We start from the raw sequence: 18,460 nt of genomic DNA on the forward strand, positions 1-18,460 counted from the left end.
TTTTACTTTCATGTTGAAGAATAAAGCATGGTCAGCCATTTTTGGCATGGAGGCCTTAATTTGATTTACGACTTGGTTACCAAAGGAAGAGTTTACACAAACACAAGAACATACATGCACACACTATACATACACTATGAACTCTTAAACTAATTTTTGTCAGTAAAAAGAGAAACAAACTGATTACAGGCCCAGCTGAACAGAAATTCCAGGGTTATTGTTCGCAGGAGGAATAGTTTGTTAACAGTAACTAACAAGGTACGTACATTGTGGCTGTTCTTAATGACGTTCGAAAAGAATAATCATTTTGCATGTTGCAGCTTCAGATTATCAATCATCCATCTGTTTTTGTAGATCTCATGGTGAAGCTTTGTTTATTACTCTTTTTTCAGTAAGGATCACTCACTTTGCTGGGAGTAACGGCATCAATGAAACCTATCATTTTACTATTAAAATGATCCACAAGCTGATCGAGAGAGAGGATGGAGTGCTTGTGTATTTTCTCATATTTTTACTGTTGTGCCATTTGACAACCTTGGACTGTGCTTTGTTTGCTTTTTTTGTTGGTGACCATTTGGCAGGAATATTCAGGCTGAACAACATCATTCACCACAACTCTGGAAATACTCCGACCCGCAGAGATGACTGGATCCAGACAGTGTCCTCTGTTGTGATTTTTTTCCCCCCATTTTTTCAAGTTTTTTAAGAACAAACCATTAAACACCATTCTTTAGTTCTGAGGGTTATCAGCGTGAAAGTTAAAATTACCAGCAATAACCACACTCGCGATAACATGTCCTGTTTAATGTGTAGATTTATACTCAGGGTTTGTTGATCGAAAGATGTGAAAAGAAAAAGGGGCCATGCAGAAAAAGTTTTGGGAACCACTGTGCTCAGGAAACTCAGAGAAGACATTACACAGTAAGCATATCATAAAATTTAGTTACCCAGATAAACTAGGTGTAACAAGAGAAGCCAGAGATAGTCAGCAAATCTCTTCAAGAGTAATAGAATGTGAGTTAGACATATAACTATTCGGCCATTTAGAAAAATTGGTTGCACCCAATCTGCAGCTGTGAAATAGCACTGTCTCTTTATGCAAAGCAATGTGCACACAGCCACATAAAACACAAACTATAATAATGTCCATGATATTAAACATAACAGATACAAGCTCCAATTCTCTACAATGTCCAACAAAACAAGAGAAATGAGTGAAAGTCAGTAGTAATAGTGTGTTAGCAGATACTTGTCAAATAGTGTCAGACGGTGATGAAAGTAAAACCCAAACTACTACAGCCAAACACCAACCAAACAAAACATGGGTCCAGAAATGAAGGGGGAGGAAGGAACAGGGACAAACAGACTTCATCAACAAAACCAGACACACCCAATATGGCAGGGCCATTGACAACACCTCACATTCACAAGTGAAGAGTCTAATGTTAGAGGATGAATCAGGAAGACTGGAGAAGGTAAGTTGAGCAAATATGTACGGTGCAGTTATTTGAACATGTGATCTGTAATATGACAAACCAGGAACAGATTGAATCATTCCCCAACAGGGTCTCTGGGAGAATAACTGGAAATTAAAATGCTTGCAGAAAATCCAGAGGAAATCGTTGAAGTGAAAGTTTCTGACCAGGGTTGCAGTGCAGGGACAGAATTTTGATCAAATAGCTCCAGTTTATTCTCTTTCACTGAAGCGGACTAAGGGGATGTTTTACATTGATGTTTCACATGTCTGAGTGTGATAGTGCAAGGACAAACAAACAAACTGGTGATGAGAAGAAATCAGACTGGAGTGTCAAAGCAACCCACAGGAACCCACCCACTAGTGGAAACCATGTGGAAGCAGGATCACTGCCAGCCACCATGCCGACATAAAAACACAACCAAAAAGGAAAAGAGATGAAAAACATTAACCCTGACAAGTCCCTGTTTTTTTTTCTTCTTTTTAAAATATTGAATATTTAAACTTCTTCCTAGCAGCAGCTACAAAACATTAATAAAAAGAATGCATTCAATGCATGAAAGTTCTAGAGGACCAAGTGAAAAAAACAAACAGTACAAGGCTTGGTTTGGCTCTGCAGCTCTGTCTCCTCCCCTTCCGGTTGCACAGAGACACTGAGACTAACTGAACTTTGGTCTCCAAGCCCAGAAAAACAGAAAATAATTGCATGAACATCACATTAGTCTTTTGGAGAAATTCAATTTCATATTTCTTGAAAATGTTGTATTGTTTTTATTGGGACAGTCAGTTTCATAAGTGTATACGACTAAATGGTGATGCATAGAAATTATTTATGTATGACCCGGTGTGGTGGTAGTGGGGGGATGTTCTGTTATCTGCTATTTAAGAGACACTGACTCTGAGGGTCATTGCAGTCAGTTATGAGTCGTCCTGGGATTCAGATGGGGAAATGGACACTGTGGATCTTCTGCTGGATTTATGTGGGTCAAGTCTTGGCTCAACCGTAAGTTTTCTTGTACTTTGCAAACAAGCAAAATTGTTCACATGACTGGTTTAGATTAATTCTGCGATGAGTTTTTTCTGAGTCAGAACAAACAAGGTAACTCCTATAACCTGCCTGCATGTAGACGTTATATGGTGGCCATGCCAGCAGTTCTTGAAGCTGGAGCCGAGACCAGATTCTGTGTGAGTCTCCTGAAGCCCAGCGAGACTCTGGTCATGACTGTCAATTTGACCTCCCAAGACAAGAACCAAATTCTGCTTGAGAAGACATCCAGTGAACCATTTCACGAGTGCATTAAGTTTCAGGTCAGCTCCTTGAGCATCTTTCAGTAAAATGTTCTTTTATTTAGAAAACTAATGATGAGATTGTTTACATCAACCACTCCCAAAGTTCAAGGCTTTTCTGCAAATTTATATGTGTTTCCTCCTAAAGGTTCCTTTAGTGACAAAGGCAGAAGTGCAGAATCTTCAGGTGGAGGTACGAGGAGAAACGTTTTACTCCAAAAAAGTGAGGAAAGTTGAGATCAAAGTCTATGAAGCAGGAACATTTGTCCAAACAGATAAACCGATCTACATCCCTGGACAGACAGGTAACTATTAACTGATGATCTGCGATATTCATAGGTATTTGTCTACATGATGCACCATGTGCAGATTTCTTTTACAAACACTTGGGCCATGATTGTTCAGGTTTTAAGACTCAGGTTATGTTCTGTTTTTATGTTTTGCTTTCTGTATAAAAGTTCCCAGAGGAAGTGTTCTATGGTATTTAATTACTAAGTCACCTCCTATTCCCAGGACACCTGTATAATATATTACTCGGTTTAAGATGGGCTAAATATAAACAAACAAACAAAAAAAAAAAATTTGGTGCTGTCATTTCAGATTTAAAGTAATGAAAAGTGAAATCAATTGCGCCATTTGTATAATAAAGTTTTTAGTAGCTTATTCTCTGGCAACAGTGCTAATTTGTTTGGTACTTCCTTCTACCAGGAAACCAAAAGACATTGTTTCTGTTTACAGAATAAACTTGGATGTTAGTTCCTGTTACCTGCTAGGATCTTCAGGATTGTTGTACTTCGAATGTCAACAATAAAATACTTGATTTTTTCTCAGTACATTTCAGAGTTATCTCACTGGACAGCAAGTTCAGACTTGCAAGTCAGCTGGTGAGTAAATTAAGTAAAAAAAATGCTTTGTTTGATAACTGGACTGTTTACAGTTGCATCACACAGTTCACTTAGGAAATGTCCACAGCAGCTGATGCAATTTAACAGAAGTTACACATTAATGTGATCTTTAACTTCAATTCTACGTTCATCATATTGGGGACACAAACATTTCTCATCTTTCCCAGACCAGATGAGAAATACAGGTTCTCCAGCATGTTCTAGGTCATCCCCAGGGTCTCCTTCCAGATACAGGAGGCAGGAAGACAGGAGGACTCTAAGAGAGAGCCTGGCCACCATTGGGAGGGAACTTATTTCAGCCATTTGAATTCGTGATCTTGTTGTTTTGGTCACTACTCATACCATACGCGAGGGTAGGAACATACCCTCGTGTATGGTGGTTTCACTGGATGTCTTCTCAAGCAGAATTTGGTTCTTGTCTTGGGAGGTCAAATTGACAGTAAATCAAGAGCTTTGCCTTTTGGCTCAGCTCCATCTTCAACAAGACAGACCAGCGCAGAGTCTGCATTACTACAGTCGCGCGCCGATCCATCTGTCAATCTTACGCTCCACCCTTTCCTCTTGTAAACAAGACACTTAGGGGAGGATCCTATTCCTTACCTGGAGAGGACTCTCCACCCATTTCCAGCTGAGGACCATGGGTTCAAATTTGGAGGTGCTGATCCTCATCCCAGCCGCTTCAAACTTGGCTGCGAATTGCTCAAGTGAGAGCTGGAGGTCACCGCCAGATGAGGCCAACATAACCACATCATCTACAAAGAGTTGAGACCCAATCCTGACGTCACCAAACCAGATCCTCTCAACATCTTGGCTGTGCCTAGACATTGTGTCCATAAATGTCATGAACAGAATTGGTGATAAAAGGCAGCCTTGGTGGAGTCCAACATTCATTGGAAATTGATCTGACTTACTGTCAGGCAGGAGTACCCGGGTGACACAGTTGAATGCCTTCTTCAAGTTCAGAAAACACATGTAGACTGGTTGGGCAGTCTCTACCACATCTCCAGAGGTGGTTTCTGCTGCTAAGGGTCCCCCGGGGTCAGGGTCCCTGCCCTCAGCTGCCACCCAACTGCCAATGCCTCTGACCCCCATGGCCCCTCCTGCAGGTGGTGGGTCCAGAAGAGGGGAGGCCCTTGTTACCCATTCAGTCTGAACCCAATAAGGCCCCATGAACCATGGTCTGAACCAGGTATTCACCTCCTTGATCCACCCACAGGCCTGGCTAAGGAGGGACAGATACTCTGTTTACAAAGAAAATCCCATTAAAAACTTCTTTGTGTGTCATGTTGGGGAAAATACCATGGAAAGTTAAGTCTTTTGTGGTAAAAACCTCTGATTTTATTACATAAAAATATCTTTGAATCATGAAAGATTATGTTGAATGCAACTTATGACTTCATGTCCTAAATATGTTTCTCTTTTTTCATTTTTAGTACACCATCATTGAACTTGCGGTAAGATAATAAACCTTTGTATTTTCTTGTAGATTTAGCAGATTAATCTCTGAATCAGTTAAAGTGAAATAAAAAGAAACACTGGGTTTGTGGAGCAGCAAAAGTCTTTAATGCTAACATTAACAGTTTGTCATGGACTTTTTCGATGTACAATATTCAGGTTATCCCAATTTTAAAATTAACAGACTGAGTAAGGATATGGTTAAACATCAGGAGTCTAAATTTTAGTCAATATTGAAAGTAATACATTTGTTTTTCAGTTTAACTCAGAAATACAATTTTATTTAGATTGACAACATTAAGTTGTCAATCTAAACAAATGAGGAATCGTAATGAGGAATTTCAGTCTCTGAGACTATTCATTCATACCAAATTATGGACTTTACTTATATTAATGCATTTGTGCAACAAAAGAACCTGAATGTTAAATGTTTGTTTATTTTGATTTGAGCAAATTTCTAATCCATGGTGGAAATGTCTGTAGATCACTCTTCTGCATGTCCACAAACAAACACTGACATGTATTCGTTTTAATTCAAATATAAGACAGTATACAGTATCCAAATGACAGTGAGGAGGGCATGATTGGGAGAAAGCATTAAGGGGCATTGATTCATAGAGTACAACAACAATATACAAAAAATTAAATCCTATCAAGCCCTGCGATGGACTGGCGAGCTGTCCAGGGTGTACCCTGCCTGTCGCCCAAAGCCGGCTGGGATAGGCTCCAGCTTCCCCGCGACCCTGAATTGGAATAAGCGGTTCGGAAAATGAATGAATGAATGAATAAATCCTATCAATGTCTGGAGAGGGCTGACTGAAGGACAGCACAAAAGCACTAATCATGGCAGCACTTGAGCAGGCCCTGAGCACCAGAGCGAAAGATGCCCAGAACTACCATACCAGGCAGGATCCCAGGTGCAGACTATGCAAATGAGCCCCTGAAACAATTCAGCACCTCACAGCAGAGTGCAAGATACTGACGCCATAACCAAGTAGCTGACATAGTGTACACAAACATCTGTGCAGAATATGGACAGGAGACTCCTAAGTCTCAGTGGTAAACTCCCCCCAGGTAGTGGAGAATGAGAGGACTAAGATCCTCTGGGACTTCCTGATCCAGACAGATAAATGGTGGTGGCCAACCAACCGGACATAGTGATGATGGATAAGCAGCAGAGGAAAGCCGTAGGGATCGATGTATCCATCCCCAATGATAGAAATATCAGGAAAAATGAGCATGAGAAACTGGAGAAGTACCAAGGCCTCAAGGAAGAACTGGAGAAGGCCTGGAGGGTGAAAGCAACTGTAGTTCCCGTAGTGATCGGAGCACTGGGGGCTGTGTCCCCCACACTGGAGAAGTAGCTCCAGCAGATACCTGGTGAAACATCAGACATCTCTGTCCAGAAAAGCACAGTCCTAGGAACAGCTAAGATACTGCATATGACCCTCAAGCTTCCAGGACTCTGGTAGAGCCCGAGCTTGAGAAATGAACAGCCACCCACTCTACCCTGGGGAGATGGGAGGGATATATATATATATATATATATATATATTTGAGGCAGGCTAACATTACAGCCACAATGTAAACACAGAAGCAAGTGAACAACGTGACATGCGGCGTGACGTTGTGGGTTACAGCAAGAGTTGTGCGTCTAAACCGGTCTTAACTACATTTCTTTTGAGGCGACTTTTTAAAAAAAATTAAAATCATCAAATATTAGCTGTAATATGTGGTGAAGTTGTAGGAGGGTATACAGGTTGCTGAGGAAAGTTGGTAAAAGTCCCAGTATGCATCATACACTGTAAAATATAGCCCCGGTACGCAAAGGGATAGAATTTAAAAGTGCCGGTACTGCGTACCAGTGCATACCAGCCCACTTAAAGCACTGATTACACTACTATCGCAGTTCAACAACTCAGGCAGCACATTTATCAGCAGAGTGCGAAGATTTCTCCCTGTCTGAGTTGGGAAAGGTAGGACAATAGCTCAATAGATCATACCATCATGGTGGGTAGAGGAGGGGGGTTATAATATTACTTTTTAATGTATACTTTCTACACTTTTATAGTTTGGTTTTTTTTTTTTTATTAAAAAATAAAACAACTACACTAAAAGAAAAAAACAATTCAGATTTTGGGGACGCTTTGCTTCAGTGTAGGGGTGCTTCAGCACCCCCAAAAAAGGGCAAAAAATGCCTATATATTAGGGCGCTGTTAAAAGGGAGTTGTTGCCTTTCCACTGTTGCCTTGTGCAGCTCAGGATGGTGAACTACATTTAAATAAAGACTCAATGCAATCTGCTGTTTTTTCTTAACAGGCCTGTTTATTATGAGTTGGTAAGAATAAATCTGTTTGTAAAGTGACCTGAAATAAGTTTGTTGTGAAAAAGGCACTAAACAGGTTAAGCTGAATTGAATTAATACATTTAATGGGTTCTGAGGCAAATTTCAAAATATTCTGCAGAAAAAAAAAAAATGCAGATTTAAATACAGCTTGGCATAAAAGTGCTCCTATGATTTTTGTCACCAGATGTACTGGGATATACTTACTGTTTACGCAAAGTGCATGTTACTATTCTGCACTGTTATCTATATATATTTGCTGCAGCATATTGCAGCCAAACTGCTTGATACTGGACGTCACTTTCCAGGGCAGTACACAGCAACTGGACTCTGAAATAGGGACAAAGTGAGTCTGCTGGTCACATTGTATTTAGTGGGCATTTCCGGAAATGCCCACTAAATACAGTTTATCAATCTGTTGCCAACTGTTAAGGCACGACTGTTTGTCACTGTTCAACAGGGAGGAAAAGTCAACAAGACACAGATAGTTGCAGACAAAGTTAAAGAGGTCCTCTTCAAAACTATTTGCCACTGGTTCACCAATGACATTGTAATTGTGCTCTTTGTTGCACAAGTGCCTCAATCTTCAATACTGCAACTTGCACAAGCAACATGTTACCTCTCATCAGTGTGAGTGGCTTAAATGCCAAATGAAAGCTAGGAATGCATGGCAAATATGACCTGTTAATGTAACTCAGACGTGTTTCCCTCCGATTTGTCATTGGACAGGATCCTCAATATAACAGGATTGGACAGTGGCTGAACAAAACATCCAACAGTAAAATTTTACAGCTTTCTTATCCCTTGAACTCAGAGGCCCGTGAGGGATCCTACCAAATCATTGTAAAAACTGGTAAAGGTAACTTATACCACTACTTTAAAGTGGAGAAATACGGTAAGTTAGTTTTTGTTAGCTTGTTCTTGGACAGTTTAATCTACTTATTTAGGTGTAAATGTTAAATGGATTTTTTCTTTTTTCCCTTTTTTTTTGTAGTTTTGCCCAAATTTGATGTAGAAATAAAACTAAATGAAGAAGTGAGTATTGGCCAAGAACAATTTCAAACTGAAGTATGTGCGAAGTAAGTAAAAATGTCTTTTTGGATAAATATGATGGCTGTGAACTAATTCGTCACTATATAATTCAGTCTATAAACTGCCTCACATGCTACATATCAAACATAACCATGCAGGCCGGATGGTCAGTTTAAGCTGCACGTTTCTTTCCTTCCTTTCTGCTTCATGCTTGCTGTCACTATCTCTGCATCTGCTACTTACTGAAATATTTACACCAACAAACAGGCTGGCTTTTGTTTTAAGCCCCTCCACCACCCCTAAATCCACATGGCTCCTGTTAAAAGAAAAACATGAATCACTCAAATACTTGATTAAAAAAAAGTGCAAGGAATGATGGAATTGGACCCTAAACAACTAATTAAAATGCTTGTTAAAGTTTTTATCAACAGTTGTCTAACTGATATTGTAAAAAAAAATCTCTATTCAGGAAATGAAAGTTTTTCTTTGTTGTCAGGTACACAAATGGACAGCCTGTCCCAGGAACTGTTACAGCAGAGGTTTGCCGACCCTTTAAAAGCTCATCCTGTAGATATTATGCCAACATGGAAGATTCCTGCAAAACTGGCCTATGTGACACAAAGATAGTACAGGTGTAGTGACTATAATTACAGCCTCAAATCTCTTCTGACATGTAAGTAGATACAGACTATACATATACATGTTTTGCATGAGCACTTCAGCATGAGATTTCCTCAGTGTGGGACTGGAATATACCGTATTTTCACGACCATAAGACGCACTGTACGAAAAGGCGCAGTCTCAGTTATGTGCACTCTTTCTGTATTTAACACATACATAAGGCGCACCTGATCATAGGGTTTTATATACCGGTACAATCCACGCCCACACTTCCCCCTTTAACATTCTCAATGCACACAAGCATACAAGTATGCCTTTTTAAAAATAGAGCGGGAGCAAAACTGAGTTTGGTTGTGCTTTATTTAAGTATTGATTACAAAGTACTAACATTTTTTAATCATCAATCAATCATCAATAGTCGCGGGCATGGTAAAACACACGGATAAAACAAGCACACAAGTGTGCGTATTTAAAAATAGACCGGGACCAAAACTGAGTTTGGTACTCACATTTTTTTACCGGTAATCGTCATCAGTCAAACCCATCAAAGTCCTCATCCTCTGTTTCTGAATTGAACAGCTGTCAGAGGCACTTTCTGTGCCGTGCAGCTCCTCCGAAATGATGCCGGCTTTTGTGAAAACGCGGACAACAGTGCCAGCAGACACGTTAGCCCAAGCCTCTACAATCCATTCGCAAATTGTGGCGTAACTCGCCCGGCGCTGCCTTCCACTCTTAGTGAAACTGTGGTCTCCATCGGTCATCCATCGCTCCCACGCCGCTCGCAGCCTTACTTTGAACGGCCGGTTCACACTGATGTCCAGCGGTTGGAGTTCCTTCGTCAGGCCTCCCGGAATGACAGCAAGCTCGGAGTTGATTTGTTTCACTTGTTTTTTCACATCGGCTGTGAGATGGGCACGCATGGAGTCACAGATCAACAGCGATGGTGATGCGTGAAAAAAACCACCTGGTCTCTTTACATACACCTCCCTCAGCCATTCTTTCATCATTTCCTCATCCATCCAGCCCTTTACATTTGCCTTAATGATGACTCCTGCTGGAAACTTCTCTTTAGGCAAAGTCTTTCTCTTGAAAATCACCATTGGCGGCAGTTTCTGTCCATTAGCATGGCAGCCAAGCACAACAGTAAAAGAAGACTTTTCGTGCCCCGTTGTGCGTATCGCTACTGTGCTGGTCCCCTTCTGGTCCCCACAGTGTGACCAACCTGAATGTCGAAGGTGAGCGGCACCTCGTCCATGTTAGTGATGTGGTTGGGCTGGATGTGTTTGTCGGCGATGTGTTTGTTGCAATAAGAGCGGAAAATGTCCAGCTTTTCATTATAATCCGCTGGAAGTTGCTGCGCTACTGTAGTCCTTGTCCGGATGGAAAAATGGCACTGTTTCATGAAACGAAAGGACCAAGACGGACCTCCTTGGAAATGTTAAATTTTCATTTCCTCTGCCAGCGTTACTGCTTTTAGTCGAATAGTTACCGTCAAAACGCTTCTCCCACTTGTTCTTTGCTCGATTATCCACTGCTCCAATCTTTCCTCCAACTCGGGCCACCTTGCCTTATGTCCATGGAAACTCAGCTGTGTCTTTTTAGCTTTCCATCTTCCTCCACTTGCGAACCATCGATTCATTAATCTTAAATTCTCTCTCGGCTGCTTGATTTCCATGTTGCTTGGCGTAGTTGATGGCCTTCAGTTTAAACTGTGCTTCATAAGCGTGTCTATTTGCCATTTTCAGGGTTGTTAAAACAAAGATATTCTGCATAACGCACATACCTGTTCTTTTATATACGATCAACGCCCACACTTCACCCTTTAACGTTTTCATGGTGTTCTCTACTACGTCCGATTATAACAACAACAACAACACGCACACAAAGGGCGCACTGCACTATAGGGCGCGCTGCACATTTTGAAGAAAATCAAAGACTTTTATGTGCGCCTTATGGTCGTGAAAATACGGTATTCTAAAACCAGTTTTACCAGTGTGCCAGGAGCTCCTTACCCATCTTGGCAATCTTAGCTCCAAAGATGAGAGATCCCAACTTGGAGTTTTCAAACTCATTGACCAACCCGGATACCATAAACACCTCGGCAATCATGGATGACCCCACAACAGACATAAACCCCCGACAACATGGCTGCTATGATCACTGGGACACACACACCTCCCCACCACAATAAGGTCTTGGCCCAGAGGTGGGTTATTATATGTGTCCAAATAAATCTATAACCTTCTCTTAGCATTAAGCACTTCTGTTCTTTCACATTTATGTATTTGGGTTGGGTCAACAAAGTCATGTAATTCACCCACATTACTGACATGTTCAGTTGCCATTCATGACAACAGATGTGTCCAAAGAGCCAAAGGTACACCAACAGTCTCCAAAATTGATGCAGTTTATTTTGACATTTTTTAATATGTCTTTGTTTTCAGTTTATTCATTTTATTGAGTTTTTAGGCAGACAGGAATGGCTGTGGCAGTTTTTCTTTTAAAATGTCGATCTTCACCAGCTCTGATCAAGAACAAGTGACTAATGTACTTGATGTCAGAGCCACAGTGGAAGAGGAGGGAACAAGTAAGCTTATTTTGTTTCATCTGCTTTAGCTTTTGTCTGCACTTTAAATGGAGATTTAGTGAGTTGAAAAGATGCAGAGGGAATAAATAAAGCATGGCAGACACAACTGCTGTAACCTTTAGGATTTTTATATTCAGGTGTTTCCCGTCCACAAGGCAAAAGAATTGGTATTTCACATGTTATTGGGAAGTTTTCCTTTATTGAAACGCCAAATACTTATAACAGAAGATCACATGTGGAGGGAAAAGTAAGTCCAACTTTTTCTCTTTTAATTTATCTAGCAAGTTACAGCAAACTAGAAAATGTGTCTCATCCTCAGTTTTTGTTACTTTGCTTTCTCCAGATCAAAGCTGTTTATTACAATAATACACCCATTCCTGACATGCAGCTGTACCTGTTTGTGAATTATGAGTTGACATATCGCAGGCTTCTGCAGAATCTTACAACAGACAGTGATGGTGTGGCAGCTTTCACATTAAACACAACTTCATTAAGAGGAGACATCCTCCTTTATGTAAGTAGAATGTAGCGGTACAAGATTGGCAGTATATGAAACTGATAAAAGATACCAATATGTAAACCTTTTCGTTTTGTGCTGCTACCCAAAGTTCAACCAAACTGTAATAAAAGCTGAGCTTATTTTGCAACATTTTCTCACATATATACCACCATTTATGTGTTTTTGCTTTAAACCAGATAAGCGACAGACCCAGACAAGAGAACTATGGCTCTGGAATGGGTTTCTATGACTCTGGACATCATACACTATCTGAGCTGCTGCCTCCTTCTCCAAACACTAAAACATTCAGCTCTGTGGAGGTACAGAAAAAGAAAGAACCACTTCTCTGTGACACAGAGGAGAACATCTCCATCAAGTATACTTTGATTAAAGAGGCTCGGGGCACAGTGGACATGATGTATCTGGTAAGTGTTTTCTAAATACACAGTATGAGGACACTAAATACATAGACCTATTCTGCCTATTCAGCTAGCATGCTGAATATGCATGCAAATGAGCAGTGGGACTCACAGAGGCAGCTTCAGCTTCACACACACGTAAATATTTTAACACAATTGTTGGTGCAAAAACTTGGCTTGGAGAACTTGGCAACAAATCTAGAAACTTCCTGGCTAATCAACTAGAAACAAACAAGGTAGGGAATATCAGCCATGACCCTGACAAGATGAGTAATACTTTCAAAGAACTTGATAAAACATAAAAAAAAAAAAAATCACAACTAAACACAATAGATGAGAAGATCAAACAATTTCTTAGTAGCATCAGTTCGAAAATTAACACGTTAAAACAAAATTGTTTTGGATAGTGAGCTCTATGAAGCTCTCCAGCATATGCCCAATAATAAACCTTCAATCCCCAAATGGTGACCCAGCTGAATTCTACTAAGAATTCTGGACAACGTTGGCACCCACTTTTTACACTAGGATCTTAAAAATTAAGGAAAAACAAAAAAAACCTCAAAAATTAAATGACCTAACATTACACTACTATTAAAACCAGGAAACGATCTCACACGCTCATCTAGTTACCGTCCAATTTCATTAATAAATGTAAATCTAAAAATAATCAGACCAAACCAAACAGGTTTTATCTAAGGTTGATATTCTTATACTAACATGCACAGACTAATTAAAATAATAAATTATTTTACCCTACATAATCTGCAGTCCACAATAATTTCTTAAGATACAGAAAAAACATTTGACCGGGTAAATTGAGAATTTTTTTAAACGTTAAACAAATTGGCTGTGATGGACTGGCGCAATGTCCAGGATGTACCTTGCCTCATGATTGCTGGGACAGCTTTCTGAGACCTTTAATTGGCCTAAACAAATTTGGGTTAGGGTAATTTTTTATAGACTTTATAAAATATATTATAAAATCAATACATTCTGCATAAAGCTCATTATACAAGACAAAAGGAAGTTCAGAATATTGGTTCACATTGCACTGAGAACACAATTGACAGCTACTACCACACCTTGTGGCCTTGCCCACCTGTTGAGAAATTCTAATAACCCTGCAAACCACATGCAGTACCTACAGGGTGACTTGGGTGACAGCGACACAAGGTTTAGTTCAGCAAACTTAATCCTTTCTATCCTGTGTATTGCAAAGAAAACTCTGTTTGTGAATTAGTAAACTAAACAAAATCAGTGCATTTAGCAGTTTGGAAAACTTTTACTAGATCATATCAGTATTGACCCGATGTCTGCCTCCTCAAAATATCAGTTAGCATAATTTCACTCCCTCTAGCTGCTGTGATCATCTCCATAACCTAGCGTGGGGGGAGGAGTGTGACTGCGTTGCTCTGGGTTTGGGGATTTGCTGGGGATCTCCGGTGACTGTGGTGTTCTCCTGGGTGGGGATCTCGGGTGCTTTGCTGGTGGGGTGGCTTGGTCTCTGGTCCTGGGGGGGCTGTGGGTGGGATGGTGGTTGGGGTTGCCTGGTTTGATGGGTGTTTGCTCTGTAGCGGCTGCTACTCTATTCAGAGTGTAATCTTTATTTTCACTGCTGTTAAATAGTAAAGTATTCACTAAGCATCCTTGTGTCGACACCTCATATTTTATGTTTTGTTAGCCGAAGTAACAGACATTACATGGTGTCAGAAGTGACCTACGAACTACAGAGACACCACTGGGATGGCAAAGTTTAATCTCCTGAGTGAGTTTAAGTTTGGTCGGCCCACTGAGTGGGAAACAGACTTTCCTGCTATGAGCTCGCATCAAAACTGAGCAAAGATGGTGGCGACGTCCACGTGAATTTGCTCATCTATTCAAAGGGGAGAAAGGCAGAAAAGATCTATAGCTCTTTCACATTTGTGAGAGAAGATGACAAGAAAAACTACAATATGGAACTTCAGAAGTTTGACGAGTACTTTATTCCCAACGTCATGGGCATGTTTCTATCTGTGCGGGCAGCAGCCCAGGGAAACTGCGAAGCAGTACATCCACATGTAGTTTGATAGCAAGCGGGACAAGCACATCATGCATTGCCTAGTTGTGGGCATTCTGGATAAAGAGCTGTCCCGTAAGTTCCAACTTAAGGCAGATTTGTCACTCCAGGAAGTGATGGAGCAAGTTCGCCAGGTGGAGGAGGTCAAGAAGCATATCAATCTCCAGTCCAATGTATCGGAGGTCATGGCGGTGAACATGGCACAGCAGCAGAGTGGTCCTCGAGTAGACAGACCGGGTTGTCAGAGAGGGCGCCAGGACACAAATGGCAGGATACACAAGATGGAGGACTGCTGGAGATGCGTTAAGCCCAAGCATCAGGACATAAAGAAATGCCCCGCACTGAAGAACAAATGTAAGAAGTGTTACAAACAAGGCCACAGGAAGAAAATGTGCCACTCCAAGGCAATGAGAGAAATCACAGAGGAAGAGGAGCAGACATCTTTTCTTAGGGAAATTGATAATAAGACTGAAAGAAAAAGACAAATGGACAGTGGACTTGGAAATAAATAACGTGTCAACAATATTTAAAATAGACGAGTGCCCCTAGAGATTTTTTAGAGGAAAATGGCAGACTCTTGCAGTTCTTGAGGGTACTGAAGTGGACATGGATGACATCCTCATTCATGGTGAAAACAAGGGGATCCGCGACCAGCCCTTTGCAAAAGCAATTGTGCACAAGTGCTAATTCCGACAAGACAAGATTCGCTTCCTCGGACACATCATCAACAAGGACAACGTCTGTCCCGACCCAGAGAAAGTTACAGGAATAGAGAACTGCCCTCAGCCATGCAACGTCACCGAGCCCAAAAAATTCCTCGGGACGGTAAATTATCTGGCAAAATATGAAATATGTTCCCAACCTGTCTACTGTGGGCCATCTTCTCTACCCTCTCCTAAAGAAAGATGTAGAGTGGTTTTGGGAGTCGGCCTAGCACACAGCTTTTAAGAAATTCAATGCCTTTTGGCCACAGTTCCTGTTCTTGCTTTTATGATGCTAACAGACCTACTGTAGTTTCAGCAGAAGCAAGCAGTTATGGAGTTGTACTTCTCCAGCTGCATGGGATTAGCCAGGTAGGACTCTAGCTGTTCCAGGCGACTCAGATACCAGGTAGGCTCAAATCGAAAAGAAGTGCCTGGCCAGTGTCTGTTCATGCAAAAGGTTTGAAAATTACTAATTTGTACTTGGCAAATTCAGACTGGTAACTGACCCCAAGCCTGTTGAACTTCTACGGCAAGGACCTGTATAATGTTCCCATTAGGTTCCAGACTGTTAATGAAGCTCATGCTCTTTAGCGGCATTGCAGAGTATGCACCAGGTAGGACTCTAGCTGTAGCCGACGCTTTGTCTAATGGCCCAAAACAGCAGGACAAGACCTCTCATACAGATGCAGCAGCACACATAAATGCAGTCATAAGTCAGGTACGAGCCACACCTTAGAGACTTAAAGAGATCAGAGAAAGCACAACTAATGATACATAGCTGCAATCTGTTCACAGTTTCATCTGTTCAGGGTGGCCAGAATACATATGTGACGTTCCAGAGTCAGCCCAAAAGTTCTATGATATGAGGGGAGAATTGTCCATACTAGATGGTCTAATTGTGAGAGGGAGTCATTTTGTGATCCCTGTAAATATCGGAGAATTGGTCCTAGACAGAATCCATGATGGGTACCAAGGCCTGAAGTGTGGAGAAAGGCTTTACTTTTTGTATAGTGGTCCAAAATGAGACAAGGCATTTCAGTGAAAGTAAAACAATGCCAATACTGAAAAGACCCTTTATTTCCAAGTGTTCTCCCTTCCAGACAATGGCAGAAAGTACCAATAAACCTGTTCAAGTTCAAAAACCAGAACGTATTATCTGACAACTTTTCTACATTTTTCAAAATACTGCACTTGCCTAAAACTACAAGCAGCCAGGTCATATTTAGACTTAAAGCGACTTTTACACATTACAGTATCTCAGAGGTCTTGATTAGTGACAACAGATCGCAATTAGCCTCTGCTGAGATGAAAGACTTTTGCAGGTAACTCTGAGTTGTCAGAGTTGTTACAAGAGCATGCTCCAGCAAGGACTCTGAGGTCCTCTTCACAGCTCTTACTCGAGGTCCCATTTGCCAGACTTAAATCCAGGGGTGACAGAGCTTTTTCTGTTGCTGCTCCTAAGATGTGGAATAGCCTTCCCCGTCACATCAGAGCTGTCCAATATAGCTCTGATTTTAAGTCTGTACTTAAAACCTACTTCTTTGCACTGGTATTTGATCAAACCTGAGCTTGTCCTTTGTGTATTTTAATTTTACTTTTATTCAAGTTTTTCTTTGTTTTAATTGTAGATGTTTTATTTTTACTGATGAGTGTTTTTGTTTGTTGCTTTATTGTTCAGCACTTTGTGGACAGCCGCTGCTGTAAAAATGTACTATATAAATAAATTTGAACTTTAACTTAAACTCTGCCCATGTCACGTCATCTCCACTCTTCCCTCAGAGCAATGGACATGATGTCCAGATTGCAAAGACTATCATAAGACAGTATGTCACCCCCAACTCTTCCACTGGAGCCAGTCCTGCTGAACTGTTGATGGGCAGGAAACTCAGAACCTCCTTGCCTGTTTTACAGGGCAATCTGAAACCAAGCTGCTATAAAGAAATAAAGAGCAGGCATGTGAGAAACAGTCAAACTGTGCCTGCTTTTTTATTTGCAGGTTTATTGTTTACTTTAGAGCAGTTTTAAAAAGGATTTTAAGTAGGCCTACACCAACTATGACCCAATCCTCATGTAAACCACGAAACAAACATTCCGCTCTGAACTCTGCTGGCAAGTTGGGTGTCAGGTGGAAAGCTTTGCACACCCGTTCCACAGCACTTCCACAACACTTCCGTTCAGTGGATCCCTGTACTGTAATATTCACATCCACACAGATTTTTGCATGTTACATTGTCTACTCTGGCAGGTTTTGTCACGTGTTGTTCTTCTTCACAGTTATAGAAAAGGGGTGGCATTTTTTCCATTTGGGGGGGATAAGAGATTGGTAAAACAATGGAATACAAAAATTTATTGTTGCCAATTCAGTAATGATACCTTAGGTCAGGGGTGTCTAACTCCAGTCCTGGAGGGCCGCTATCCTGCAAGTTTTGCTTGTCTCCATGCTCTAACCCACCTGACTGAAACTCAAAATTGGTTGACAAGAAGCTGCTGGATCAATTTGATTTGAATCAGCTATGTTGGTAGAGGGAAACAACAAAAACATGCTGGATACCAGCCCTCCAGGGCCACAGTGTGACACCCCTGCCTTAGGTAATCGAAATTGAATGTTTTGTCTGCTACCCTGAAGTTTAAGTTTGGAGGTAATAACATAAATTTAAATTGTGGTAATAATATGGAATTTATCTTTAAGGTAGGGAGTGGTTGCCGGCGCTGGTATGCAGTCTATGGTAGATTCTCCCGAGTCAATTCAGGGTGGGTGGGTTTGTTTGGGATCCGGCTCCGAGGCCCCATTGTACACATGTATTCCTCAGCCGGGTGCCTCCATGGCCCGGGCTGAGGTGGATCTTGGCGAATGGCACCACTCTGAGACCATGACACATCTCCACCATGCCTGAAACAGTATAACCGCTTTGCAGCTTTGTCTGCCGATGCTGCTACACAACTCTTACATCTAACTCTACTGATGAACTTCACAACCCGGATTTGTCCGCCAAGTCCTCTCAGTCTACAACTACGAGGCCTGCTGAGACTGGTCAGTCTAACACCAAGACTGAGGGATTATGCCTCCAGCAGGGTTT

General features: G+C 41.2%; 1 protein-coding gene across 1 annotated transcript in view; it reads left to right on the forward strand.

Moving 5' to 3' along the window:
* Positions 1 to 2,617: 2,617 nt before the first annotated feature.
* The window catches only part of LOC306760686 (alpha-2-macroglobulin-like protein 1), a gene marked incomplete at both ends in the record, with an annotated part of 56,619 nt that continues 40,776 nt past the window's right edge, over positions 2,618 to 18,460 (forward strand). Inside the window, 12 exons of the mRNA XM_079246651.1 lie at positions 2,618 to 2,782; positions 2,910 to 3,066; positions 3,593 to 3,645; positions 5,100 to 5,120; positions 7,926 to 8,039; positions 8,195 to 8,360; positions 9,698 to 9,987; positions 12,402 to 12,629; positions 14,507 to 14,668; positions 14,790 to 15,033; positions 15,377 to 15,504; positions 17,163 to 17,339. Coding sequence (XP_079102777.1) covers positions 2,618 to 2,782; positions 2,910 to 3,066; positions 3,593 to 3,645; positions 5,100 to 5,120; positions 7,926 to 8,039; positions 8,195 to 8,360; positions 9,698 to 9,987; positions 12,402 to 12,629; positions 14,507 to 14,668; positions 14,790 to 15,033; positions 15,377 to 15,504; positions 17,163 to 17,339 — 1,905 coding nt within the window. The remainder of the gene's footprint in view (positions 2,783 to 2,909; positions 3,067 to 3,592; positions 3,646 to 5,099; positions 5,121 to 7,925; positions 8,040 to 8,194; positions 8,361 to 9,697; positions 9,988 to 12,401; positions 12,630 to 14,506; positions 14,669 to 14,789; positions 15,034 to 15,376; positions 15,505 to 17,162; positions 17,340 to 18,460) is intronic.

Source organism: Telmatherina bonti (genome assembly GCF_933228915.1).
Source record: "Telmatherina bonti genome assembly, chromosome: 9".
NCBI lineage: Eukaryota > Metazoa > Chordata > Actinopteri > Atheriniformes > Telmatherinidae > Telmatherina > Telmatherina bonti.